General features: G+C 36.0%; 1 protein-coding gene across 1 annotated transcript in view; it reads left to right on the top strand.

Annotated features, from left to right (window-relative positions):
* CDK14 (cyclin dependent kinase 14) overlaps window positions 1-13,673 on the top strand; it is a gene marked incomplete at both ends in the record, with an annotated part of 254,136 nt that overhangs the window by 223,751 nt on the left and 16,712 nt on the right. Inside the window, one exon of the mRNA XM_080339518.1 lies at window positions 4,809-4,857. Within this exon, the coding sequence (XP_080195644.1) occupies window positions 4,809-4,857 (49 nt within the window). The remainder of the gene's footprint in view (window positions 1-4,808; window positions 4,858-13,673) is intronic.

Here is a 13,673-nt window from a genome sequence, read left to right as displayed (position 1 = left end):
AGGGTGGGTGGGTGTCAATGTGAGTGTCTGCATGAAATTCTTGCCTGTTTGCCTTTCTGTTCTGAGGGAGGGGTAGTAAGCTTTCGCTACACAGGGTTGCTTCCACAAGCTTGGACCGAGATTTAGTTTGCCAGTGCTGCTGCCTTGCATAATACATGTCAGACAAATATTATTTTTTTAGGGGAGCATTCATGGTAATTCCACAGTACTTCTAGGATCACACACACAAGACCTGCTGGCTGATATTACTATTTTTTATGGTGGAGTCAATGGGAGCATCTCAAAAACAAAACCAAAGCTGTGTGCTTGAAAGTATCATAAAAGGCAGTTTCATGCAGTTGGTTGGAAACACATATGTGTAGCTTTAGATTTAGTTGTATTAAATCCATCTAGTACAGAGACATTCATACAGCTGTGTGAGAGTCATTCACTCTGAAAAGTAACTTAGAGGCAAACTTGGGGATATAATTGTGAGACTGGATTCCCGTTCTGCCATTAATTGACCACAAGCAGGAGATCCTCAGATAAAAGTGGGGAGCTTAAGCTACCTCTTTTTTGGCCTGTGTGGTGAATGCAAGATTGGTATTCATAGGTATGTAATATTGTGGTTTCACAGTTCTGGATTTAAAAAGATGGATCATGATGGACAAGCTCAAGGACAAGATTGTTGTAGCTTCTCTGTTGTGGCAGCTCTGAAATCAAAATCAGTTGGTTTTGTTGTTCTGGTTTTTATTATCTATAAAGGATTAATTCAATAAAATACTAAGAGCTGTACACAAGGCTGGGCTTAATTACCACAGTAGTCCCATCTAGTTATACTGTCCATGAAAGTTAACTAGAGTGGTTGACCACAAAATTGTTTAGAAAAATGTGAGCTGTATTTTATCATTATGCCATATCTTTCCTTATAAATAATTTAAGAAGCCTCAAATCTGCTTGGAGAAGGGGGGAAGAGTTGATACCAATGGTTAGGAGAAGCAGTATCTGCAGTCACACAGCATATAAATGGAGTTTGAAATTAAGGATACAGGACTAACATTTGCCTCTCTATACACAGGGTTTCACCCTATCCATGTTTTTCCCCTAGTTTTCCTTCGCTTTGCCTGATAAATGTGGAGTATAAGATATTTATTTAAAAAGAGGTTTAGAGATGGGCAGCAGATTGAGTAAAGAAGGAAGATCCCTTTGCTAAGTTTGTTCATTTTGTTTAGGTATGTCCCTTATGGCAGTATTTCCATAACTGATTCCAATGCATCACTTTTTCAGTAAAAACTCATCTAGCATAGTAAGTGAACCTCTGACAGCCCAGTCAAGAAAATATGTTGTATATGATCCTTCTCAACTGTTTTAAGTGGATGTAGCTATGTTGAAGTCAGTGTTGTTGTGCCAGTTTAAATCAGCTTGATATCTTACCAAAACGTATTGCAGAATGACAGATAAAATAAAAATCTCTCTGTCCCCAGGTCTAGGTTAGCTTTTCAGCAATACTTCGAGTCAGTTCAGTTCTCTTTCCACACAGCACTTTTCTGCACCAAAATAGATTAACATGCAAATCTGCACTTCATTAGCTAAGTTCTGTGTGTAGCTCAGACTTGTTGTCACACAGCTCTGTCTAGCTGCATCTTATTTTTCTGTCCTTTGTCATAAATGAATGCACAGTGCTATGGTTGGACTATGTACTTATAAAGTATAGAAAAATCTTTGTTTTCTTCCATTTTTTATGGGTATCTGCTTGCGTATATGTTTTTAATTCACATTTGTAAGCTGAAATTCAAGGGTGAGCTCAGGTTCCACTAAGGCCAACGCAGTTTTGTTGTTAACCTTACTGGAGCTCAGGCGCTTCCTCTGGTGAGCAGAAGCTGAATTAGTAAACCACAGGTACAATTTGAATTGTAACGATCCTCTCCTTCTGAAGTTTGGGTCACACTCTCAATGCCAGTAGGATGCTTGAACTACTTACGGCAGAACATGTACTTCAGTATTGAGTTTTTATTTGTGCTGTTGGATATTGAAACATAACCATAGGCACTGACTGCAGTGCCACATTACTAGTACTGAACCACGGTTGCATCTAATAATGATCCTGACTATTTTGCCTGTTTCATTTAAAGACGTGCCTTGGGGCATCAGCACAGCTGTAGTAGATGCATTGCATGCAATGTATAATAGAGATTTTAAAAAATTGGCACTTCCTACAGTTTTAATCTGGATGCCTCTGGTGTGATGAGTTATTTTGTTGTAGTACGTGAACACAGAAAATTGTAAGGAAATCTCTTCACTTGCGGCTCTCAGTAAGAACATACCAAGGAGCTTCTTTTTTTCCCCTCTCTTTAACCCTTGTGTTCTGCACTCATTGTGGTATTGAGACTTAACAGAAAATAGAGAAAATAACTACCTCAATGGTTTAAATTGCTTTTCCTTTTCATAGTATCCAAGCTGCTAAGTGCCTGGGATAACTGACTTTACCAGTAATTGGAAAATACTCTAAAGCTTCTACTTTACAATATTTAGGATAATGTCAGTAGTGTGGCATTCAATCGAAATGCTTCTCAAGCTCACTTTAAATAGTATGGTAGCATTTTCAACAATAAGGCATATCTGAAATGAGCTGAAATGTGTTAAGAACTGTGCACGAAATTGGCAATAAAATACTTTATTTGGGGAGATATATTTATAGAGCAATATATTTTCTGTCAGTAAAATGTACCATGTGACCTATAATTTATTTCTTACAATATCCTAGTCCTAACAACAAATTAAGTTTTATAACACTGTATAGCATAGTTCATAAAAATTCAACCTAATAATTTTAGTTTGTTAAGAACTGTGTAATGGTGGCATGTTTGAGAGCTGCTGAGAGTCATCTCTTTTCTTAGCTAAACATCTTAATCTTATAGTGAAAATAACACAGGGAAGTCAAGTAGGTGCTATTTTAATGATCATCTACAACAGTCAAATGTTTTCCAAATGCAGAAACCTTTTGTTGATAATACAGGAAAAAAAAATCAAACAAAAACACCAACAAAACACCACAAAAACAAAACAAAAACTTTACAAACTTTTGTTTCATATATTTATCTACATCTAAAGCTTTTAATGGTATGATTATGTAGCTAGCATGTAGGGGTTTTGCTAAGGAAGTTTTTTGAGTAAATTTAGACACAATATTACAAGAGTTATATTTACAATTTATATTGGTGCTAAAACTAGTTGTAGTCATGAAGCTTCCAGTTTCCACTACACTTGTCATACATATCTAAGAGGGAGTGATTTCATGATTTCGTTGCTTTAATTGCATCAGTATGGTTAAAGCAACAAAATTTGCAAATGTGAAGGGGCCATCAGATGCAGTTTGCAGGTCTACCACTTACCAAAACTTCTGATAGCAATATCATTGAGAGTTGAAGTTTCTGCCTAAAACATTTTAGATAAAGGAAATAAAAATTAAAATAAAAGAAAAAAAAAGAAAAGTGTGAGAAACAAGATCATCGACATTGATGCTAGGATTTTTTATATGCCATAGGTTTTGCATAATCGTTACATCTGTAGAACTGACTACGTATGACATATATGAAAACTTTACAACTGACAAAAATGAAGTGTACGAATACAGGAATTTGAACATAACCACTCCTAACATGATGCATGCATATGTGTGTATGCATATATATTTATATATATATATAGTTATATATAAATATATCTATAAATTAATATATAAACATACTGTTTTAACTGTACAGTGTGGCTATTAAATGTCCTGCTTATAGGTGGAGAGAAAGTAAAATTGATTTTTGAGATTTTATGGAGTACTTTGTAAGTTTAGGACTTTTTCACAGCAACTAACACCATCACGTTAGGGTGGCTGACCAGAGCGAGTACCAGTCTATGTGGTAGAATTTCAGTGTGATGAGGCTTAATGGAAAAAGTTATTATATTCTCCAGCTGGATTGCATTTTATTCCTCTGAGGAGGCACTTAGCTCCTCTTCAAAGGACTAAAAGAGGTCTGGCTCTTCACTTCTGCAGCAGCTTTCATAGAATCTTCCTCTGACATCTAGGGTCCTACTGCAGAGGCAGCATCTTCTTGGATATGAGAAGGAAAGTACTTATATATGAGCTTAAGAACTTAAAGTTTGAGTAAATGAGATGTCATTGTACTTGTTACTTCTGCTCGTTATTTATATGTGTTCTTTAGAAAGTAAACTCTTGTGTGGCCATCATGTTTTTTGTGTCTCTGCGTTTCACGCAGCCTCACTCTTACTCTTATGCCCCCTGAGAAGCACATAAACATGACATTGAGATCACAGAGAATTGTATTTGTGATGGAGAAAAAAAGATATTATATTTCAAGCTTCTTTTTTTTCCCCCCAGCAGTCACATACGACTTTAAAAATACAATAATTGTAAAAATTTCCATTTCTGTTGATGCCACAATAAATGAGCTTTATGTCGTGATAGCTTTTTGTGGTTTGTTTGTTTCTTTGTTTTAACAAGCTGGGGGCTTGGGGTGGTTATTTTGGGGTTTTCTTTGCTTTGGGTTTTGGTTTCGTTTGTTTGTTTGCTTGGGCTTGTTCATTGGTTGGTTGGTTGTGTTTTGTCAGTGTTTTTTTGTTGTTCTTCTTTTTTTCTCTCCCTGTTTGTATGACAATTGCTCCTATGCAGTTTTTCTTTTCCTGTCCTGGGACTTGAGCTGCAGTAGTTACACAGAAATGATGAAATGATGAAAATTGACTGTAGATAAATATATATTTTTTTAAATCTTGGTTTTAGCATAAATAATTGAATGTGTCTCTTCTTTTTCTTACAGAACGGTTTACACAGTACAGCCCTAAAAATCTTAGACAAGCATGGAATAAGTAAGTCCCTTTTTTTTTTAAAAAAAAATATTACTCTTTTGACTCTTCAAGGATATGACTCATGTCAAGCTGAAGTTATCACAGTTAACTTCAAATGGCTTTGTCCTTTTTAATTGCAGTATTGATGTGTAATTCCTGAAACATTATTCTTTCCTGTTTCTGCCAGTTTTGCATGTTTTTGAATTGCCAGTTACCTGTAAATAGAGAGAAACTATATAGTGTAGTGTTTTCTTCTTGGGGATGTCAGCTGGCAAGTACCAAGCTCATTGAGAGATGCTGTGTTATTGCTTTGGGCCATCAGTTTAGAACCTTGTTTTCTCTCTTCCACTATAACAATTAAGATACTTTTAAATAATACATTTTTAATCAACTTTGAGTGCTGTTTCCACATAACCAACCCCTGTTGCCAGGTCTATCTGGTCATTGCTGTGAGCTGATGACCATACTGCTGTGTATTTTAATTTTCATGGCTGAAAAAAGTCAGTGTGAATTCACCACTTTTTTTTTTTTTTTTCCTTTTAATGTTTCCTGAAATTTGTCGCATTTACATCAGGTGGAAACTGATATAAAAGTACTGTGCATAAAATCCAGAAAGGTTGCCTAGTAAGCCAGGAATGCCAAACCAATCATCTGTCAAAGTTTACCAGAAAATTTCTTAGCACATGAAAAATCTTTGTAGACAGGACATTTAGATAACACTGTATTGAGTGATTAACATCTTTTATATTTTGAAGAAAGCATACACAGTTTGAGTTGGAGGAGCAAGATTACAGCTATGCTAACAACTGGTCTTGCCAGAAAAATTGTTAGAATCTTTTTTCGCTCTCCTTTGACCAGCATTTTTTGCTACAGGGCTAAGCCTTTGCTACACCAACACTGATGGTTTTTTTTCTGATGCTCCTTCCAAATTTTATTGTTGGTACCAGCAGGCTGCCTTGTTGGTAGTTTAACAGGGAACTCAAAAGATAAATTAGCAGGAGATTGAAGCTTCTCCTCCTCCAAGTTCACCACTGAAGCTGAAACCTTTTGGTGAAGGAACTTCCTTGTTCTAAGGAAAAACGTTACTGGTAGAGTAAAAGTCCGAATCCTTTTTCAAAATCCTAACTTATTAACAATGGAGTGTGTGAACACCTCTAAAACTAATAGCATGGTTACTTGCCCAAGATGTGATGAGGTTTATACTCGCTTTGAGATTCTGCTATTTCTTTTCCATCTGCTCCTTCCCAACACAATTTGGTCCAATGTTTTGAACTGAAGCACAGAGGTGTTTTTCATTAAAGGAAAAAACAAACAAACCAAAACCCAACACACAAGCAAACAACAACATTTTGAAATTGTAGTTAACCAAGGAGAAATCTCTTAATGTACCAGGTTCATAGTTAAAATTAGGTGCTTCTTGTTGGATGCGATGCCATCAAATGTTCATCCTTTGAGTCAGAACCTGTATTTCTGCAGTGCCAGGCATCTTTCATGACCCTGTAGCTCACTCTGCATTATTACTGGAGCCTCCATGGTTAGGAGTAACTTTCTGATTCCTGCAATGAGACACATACATTTTGCAGAACTGAAGCCAGTGAGGCCTTCACAAAAGTTAAGTGTCACCTGAGTTCATTGACTTTCAGCAGTCTATGGAAAAGTTCAGACTGGAAGCCTAATTTGGTGGCTTTCATGGAAGAGTCTATCTCTTATTTACTCTAGAGGAAGCAATAGGAATATTAGCTTCACTTACGGTTAACCTTTGTGAATATCTCAAACAGTTTTGCCAGCTCTTGTGATCCTTGCAGGCATCTTGCAGTGTTTGACTCTACCTCAGCCTTCCTGTCGAAATAATGTAATTCCCTGAAAGTCACAGCTTTCATTTAAAAAAGTAAGTCACTAGAATTGTTTATTTTCTGTCCTTTAACAATGAACAAACTTGCAAGTTCATCTTTTCTTTGAAAGTAGTTAATGAAATCCAAAAGCTTGGAAGAAGAAATTATATTACAACATGGGTAATTAGATCTGGATTGGGAAAGAGGGACAAGAAAGCTAATATCGATGTGAGTCTATTTGCTTGGGGGCATATATACACATAAGTAATGTGAATAGATACTGGCACACTCTTCCATCCATTCTGCAGGCATGGACTGACTGTTCTTCTATATTTTAACAGCAATTAGTCCTAGCAGTATCGGCTATGTATGAATAGGTACAAGAATAGATTTGAATTTAAAAATTTGACATCTTATACTTCCTTCAGGAACATTGCATGAAATTTCTGTTTTTGTAAAACACGACAAAAGAACAAATCCCAGTTTGCTTAAAACAAGCGCTCAGTCTCTGAGACTTCATAATTGACACAAGTTATGATCACATCACAGGCTGATTCAAATGAGAGCTTTTTCATTTTCTAGGAAACGTCTTCAAAAATATTTATACATTTTCAATGCTCTGTGCATACAGGATTTGCAATTTTTCAGCATAAATTGAGGGGTTGAAAAACTGAAAACAATGACAATACATAGAGTTCAGCACTTCACATGTGCGGTTCTACTGTAATGGGAAATATTTAGTGCCTCAAAATTATGTATCGTTTACATTTGAAATGTAAGGGATTTTCTCTTTTTCTAGTGTAAGGCTTTATCTGTGGTTGTATTAGAGCACTGATGCTTTCACAGCTGTAGTAAAGGATGTATAAACATTTCTGTTATGGACATCATATTCCCAAGGGTTTATAATTCAGCTTAACACATAGACTTAACACATAGGCTGATTCATTCTAGAAATTTTCTTCCTTTATTAGCATAAAGCAGCAATCACTAATCTTAAAAAAACAAAAAAAAACAAACCACCTTTGAAGACTGTTGAAGACACGGAAGTGTCTCATTTGAAATAGAATTGTTTCAAGGGTAGTTGGGATAAAAGTGAGACCTAAGATGTGGGCAAAAAACATACAGCCTTTTGTTTTGAGACGTGTTGGTTTTGTTACAGAGTTACTTCTTCTCAACATGTTAGTACCTTTGAAAGAGGTTTACCTCAAAATGTACATTATAATTCAATTTATGTAAGGAGAGGTTACTAGAAGGAAGAATAACATTCTTCCAACATCTACAGAGCCAGCTTCATGTCTGTAAGGCAGAAGAAACAGATACTAAAAATTCAGACCCCAAACCTTCCAAAAAGCCACAGATGTAGATTGGGGGCAAAATAATTGCACCTAACTGACTACACCAGCTTCCACAAGATGTGAATTTTAAAGGCAGAGCCAGACAATGGAACAATGATGGACACAAGCCAGTGGCTCTTTAATTCCCAGTCTAACTGGAAATTAGCTGAAAGCGTGGAATGTGACTGCAATGATGAAGTGATACCCAGCAGGCTCATTATGTAAAATGTCAGATCCCTAAAATTCTTAAGATAGAATTGGTCAATATTAGCAGCTACTTTTGAGAAGTGTTTGAGGGAAATAATGTAACTATCATTCATAGTGTGTAAAGTTATCTGGAGATTTTACAGCTGAATTTCTTCACTGATTGTCAAACTAAGGAAAGATTATAAAGATAATATTTACTAGATAAGGAAACAAAACTTGCATTGACAGTTGCGTCTATCTAGCATGAAGCTTCACCTACATTGCATGATATATTGTGGAATGTGATTATAAAATACTGGTCTAAAAAGAATTAGGATGTGGTAATCCAATCTTCCTGTAGAGTTCATAGTGAATGATATTTTCACCTTTTTTCCTGAACTTTTCTGTTTAATTATCTCTACACAAAAAACCCAAGAACAGCTCTGCCTTCAGAATGCAATGCAACTTCTTTCAATTTGCAAAAGCTTCTGCACAATAATAAACCCTTACAGAGGAATAACAAAAGAGAACTAATTATCCTTGTGTATATTTGGTAGGATATAAAAAGCTTTTTTAGATCCTTCTGTCATAATGGCTTGCATTGTGAGAAATTAGATTGGAAGGACAAGGTGCAGTTGAAAACAAATTTTGCTCTGCATAAATAGGACTACTACTTTATAATTCCCCAACGTGGCAGTATTTATTATATAAATAAGACTTTACTCTCTCAGCTAGTCTCACTGCTGGGGATTTCTTCCTTTGACAGGATGGCCTCTGTACTTGAGGACCCCCTTTCTGAGGCCAGGCTGTTTAAAAGTTGCATTGCATTCCAGGATGGACTGGCCTGTTTTGGAACAGTTATTCAGTGAAAACTTCCTGAAAAAAGCAGAGCAAGTGAATAGGGATGAGTCCATGTATTTCAAGTCTTTATTTCATTTCAAGCATGACATCGACTATGGAACTGTTTAGACCTGAGACTTGGGAAGGGTTTTTGGTTTGCTTTTTTCATGTTTGTTTTTTGTTTTCAAAAAAAATCTTTGCTTTAGTGGAGTTTCAACTAAAGAAAAAACTCTCTTCTAATTATCACTTTTGTCCCCTTTGCCTCCTATCCCTTCAGCAGCGTTGCTCATTGTAATACAGTCTGTATTGCCACTGAAAGAATATTCAACTCTCAAGCACAGTAGGATCAAAAAGCCTTAGTGTTGTCATTGCTAGAAACTTTCTGATACATAAAACTAAGCACTAAGAATTTAAAACTATACTTGTGCAAAAGGTGGGATATATGTGCACGACTGTGTAGTTCGAGTATGCTGAGGTTGCAGTGGGGCTGTCCCCTCACTTGCATTAGAGGAGCGACCAGGAATCATGCCAGAGGGAGAAAGGATGGAAACCGGACACAAAATGAAGAGATTTTGTGGAAGTATTTGTGATTTAGAGGCATATAAACCTTCCTCTCTCTCATGATGACGTGCAGTGATACTGCTGTACTGTGTACATTGTCTAGGAGGCAGATTTACCACCCACATGCCGTAGTGGTGGGCTGTGACTGGGCATTCTCAGGGGGCCAGCAGAGGCAGCAGGACTCTATGTGCAGTGGGAGACATCAGAAGAGGCCAAAAAGTTTTACAAATGTTTTCTTAACACTGATTTTTTTCTTTATTTCACTACCTAATGGCGTTTATTAAATCAATTTCAGGGTGGTGGAAGCTGCTTGTTTACACTGATGTGCCTTTTTTGTGTCTACTACTGTACATTGCTCCCACTTAGTACCATTTAATATGGTTCTGGCACCATAAAAAGGCTCAGCTGTGAAAGTGCAAAAGGCAAAGTTCTCACCACAGCTCAGGAATAGTTAATGCTAAGCTGAAATGCACTGCAGGTTTTGTCAGCTTTATGATAATGAATTATATGATGCTGACTGGAGCCAATGACTGGAAAAGATCTCGAGTTTCTCTTTTTATCCTATTGGCAAGTTCAAAAAATCTTTACCATTTCTATTTGAATGTTTCTTTCAAATTGGAGCAATAGTAAATTGCTCAAATATTATACCTTTTAAAATTTTTGGGGGAAATTATTCCTAATAGACCTAATTGCTAGAATGTTTATCCTGACATTAAACTTATTTTTGCTTTATTCTAAATACCCCCTCTTTTGTGTTGCTAAGCTTTAGGTATTGTGTTACATCTTCTTGGCCCAGTTAGATATATTAATAAACCTCCTAAACAGGACCACAAAGGCCTTTGTCCTCTTTTTCAGAGCAGTAGTAACTCTGTGTTTTTTTCATTATAGTAAAATTACATTGTTACCCTCCTATATATTTCCCTACCATGACAGCTGTGAATATGCAATCCTAAAGTACATGGATGTTCTTTGTTTGTTATCTTGTGCAACATCTAATTCAGTTTCTGGCTTTAGAATAGAGTTTGTTGGCATCTCTGAACCTACCCACATATTGGGTTATTTCTCCCTGGAAGTAACTGTTTATAGTCCTCTATGCTCTGTCTTTGTGGTAGATTTTCTGCCTGCATCGCTCATTTATATTAGCCTCTTTGTCTAATCTTTTTGTCTTCTATGGTGTTTTGAACATTTAGTTTCATCTAAGAATTCATTCAGTATGCAGTGTATCTCTTAGTCCAGTTCATTAATAAAGATGTTAAATAAAACTGTGACTAACGCTAATCCCTGTGGCACAGAGCTGGACACTTCCCTTCCAACTCAAGACATTGCCACTCATCATTACCCTTTGCCTATGGTTTGTCAGCCAGTTTTCAGTCTCTGGAATAGCATATCACATCCCAGCCCTTTGGAATTTGTCCCCAGAGCAGGAGTTTTCAGAGAAACTGCATCAAACCTTATCTCTTGTTGCTTTGTTCCACCGATGTTTAAGTCACTTTTAAAAAATAATAAATGTATCTGATGTCTTTTTCATTAGTCATCTCTTCTTTTGATTGCCACCTTGTTTTAGATTTTTCCCTAAAACTAATTTTGCTTCCATATTGTCTATATTTTGTTTCTATTGTCTGTATTTTCTTCTCTATTGTGTGTCAATGTCCTGCAAAATGTTTGCCAGGATTCTTCTCCTTACTTGAAAACCAGAAAGGAAGCCTGTGTATATGTTTCTTTAAGTCTAGTAAAATGCTTCGGAATGCAGAGCAAAATTAGCTAATGTTACAGTAACTTATCTACAGTAATAAGCCTATAAAAAGAAATGAGAAAAGAGAATCAACCTTTTTGTGTAGACTTCCTGAAAAGACTTTTAAAAGGTGCCTTACATTTGTTCGCTGTCCTTACAATTCCCTAAGAATTCCTAAAGATATTGAGACATATATCAGATAGACATGTTTATTTGGTGTTTCCAGGTATGATTTTTTTCCAAAGTATGTTCTTCATTAACTTCTTGAGTACTTACTGATCAACTCTTTTCAGATGTTTTCTGTTGTTCTTTTTCCATATTAATTTCTACATGGCAACATTTTATTAATTTCTCAGAATTATGTTTTTGGTAGTCTTTTACTCATATGTTGCCATAGTGTTTGTGTTCATTTCTTAGTTTGAAGTCTAATACTTTCTTATCAGAGGCAACATGCATCATTATATCCTCACATTCCTAATTCTGTCCTCCTGCTAGAGTTCTGTACCATTGGCCTCTGTGATGAAATCTTCTCCAGATAATGACATTGCTGACAAAACTGAGTCTCTGAGGTGTGTTTTAAAGATATTTGTCTGAGGAACTGAAGACATACTGCAAAGGCAGTAATATAAGTGAAGTAGACCTTACTAATGAGTCTCTCGTTATTTACATGTGGCTGTTAAAGGCGAGAGTTTTCCAATGTGAGAGCCAAAATGATGGGCAGCTTAAGAATTGGGCTGGAATTCAAAAGTGCCAAGTGCTAAGTAACTGTCGTTACTGGCTTGATATTTTCCACTGCTTTTTGTCAATCATGACAATCATGAATAATTTTTCTTTAACTAAACAGCTCTCAGGTTCTCAGAAATATGTATGATATATGATTTTGGAAGATGATGCAGACAGGCAATAAGTGTAATAATATAAATAATGCTACTGAGTTTTGTTCACCTCTGCAAATAGTTTAAACCAATCCTCAAACCCATGCCATTTGGCCCTGTTGCTAGCCAGAGACTTACAGACGGTAGTTAAGGTTTCTGCAGTGGTACGAACGTCACAAAGTGTCTTTACCTTAGACAAATACTTACTTTACTGACTTTTATGATGATTTGATGATTTGGGTTTTTCAGCACAATTTTCACCACCAGCTTTTCTGTGGTAGGATGGCAATCATAGGTATTTGGATGTTGCCATTTGTGACAATCTCCTGTGATAGTCTCCCAAAATTGATCACAATTTTGTCAAGAAAATCTTAATTTGTTCCTGTCCTCTGTTTCTGGCTGTGGCACTTCACGTATCTGCCTTCAGATTTCTGGCTTCTTTCCTGCCATATAGGACAGAGAAACAAGAATTTTTGCTTTTTCATGTACTTAGTTTGAATTAGTGATGCAGAAACACATGGCATTGTAGGAAACAAGTGAAAACAGTGATTTGTTTCAAAACTTGAAGTTATTTGCTAGCCAAACAGTTTTCATAATTAAATTTAGCGATTTTTTGTCAATAAATAACCTAGCTTAAAAAGTTGAAGCTTTTATTTGAGCATTTGTGAAAGATGCTGGGTGCGGGCAGATCATCATGTATGTAATTTCAGTGCCTGCTTGACCTGAATGTCAAAATGGAAAGATAGGAGACAATAATCCTTGCTGATGCATTGAAATGGAGAGGTTAGATTGCACATCTTCAGCAATACCCTGTGAATAACGAGCCTCGGCGCAGGGCTGGTGCACCTGTCATTGCTGGAGGGCAAAGAGGCAAGTGGTTCCAAAGGGAACTGACCTTTTTCTTTCAGGCATTGAGTCAATCCCATATCCTAAGGCACACATTCTGCATTAAAATTATTATAACTCTCCTGGTATTATGCCTAACAACAGACTCTGGTGAGAATCTATGGAAAAAAAAACAAAACAAAACAACATAACATAAAATGATGGTGATGGTGGTTTGTATATTGTTTTTAATTAAGCCTTTATAGTAAATATATTCTGTAATTTTGAAAGACATCACTAAAACAGCTAAGTTCTTCTCTGATTAAGATAAATTTAATTGAAGTTTAAAATAAAATTCTGAAATGTTCTTTGTCTGATTTAGCAGCTTGCTGGGTGCCAAAATGTAAATGACAATATTTATCACATAATGTGATTCACAAAAAACCTGCATCCTTTTAAATAATGTAATGTATAATACAGTGTATATCCATTGTCTGCTGCCTCAACTGAATTTATATCTGTAAGATCTGATTTACAAATAGCAACTTTCTGTTAAATTATTCACATCTCATAATAATTGATCTTACACAGTAGATCTTATGCTGGAGCATATTTGATCATAAATTCAATGAAAGCAGCCACCATTTTTGTG

Source organism: Nesoenas mayeri (assembly GCF_963082525.1).
Source record: "Nesoenas mayeri genome assembly, chromosome: 2".
Lineage (NCBI taxonomy): Eukaryota > Metazoa > Chordata > Aves > Columbiformes > Columbidae > Nesoenas > Nesoenas mayeri.
The sequence above is the reverse complement of the archived record's forward strand: the minus strand, read 5'-3'. Positions and strand labels throughout refer to the sequence as shown.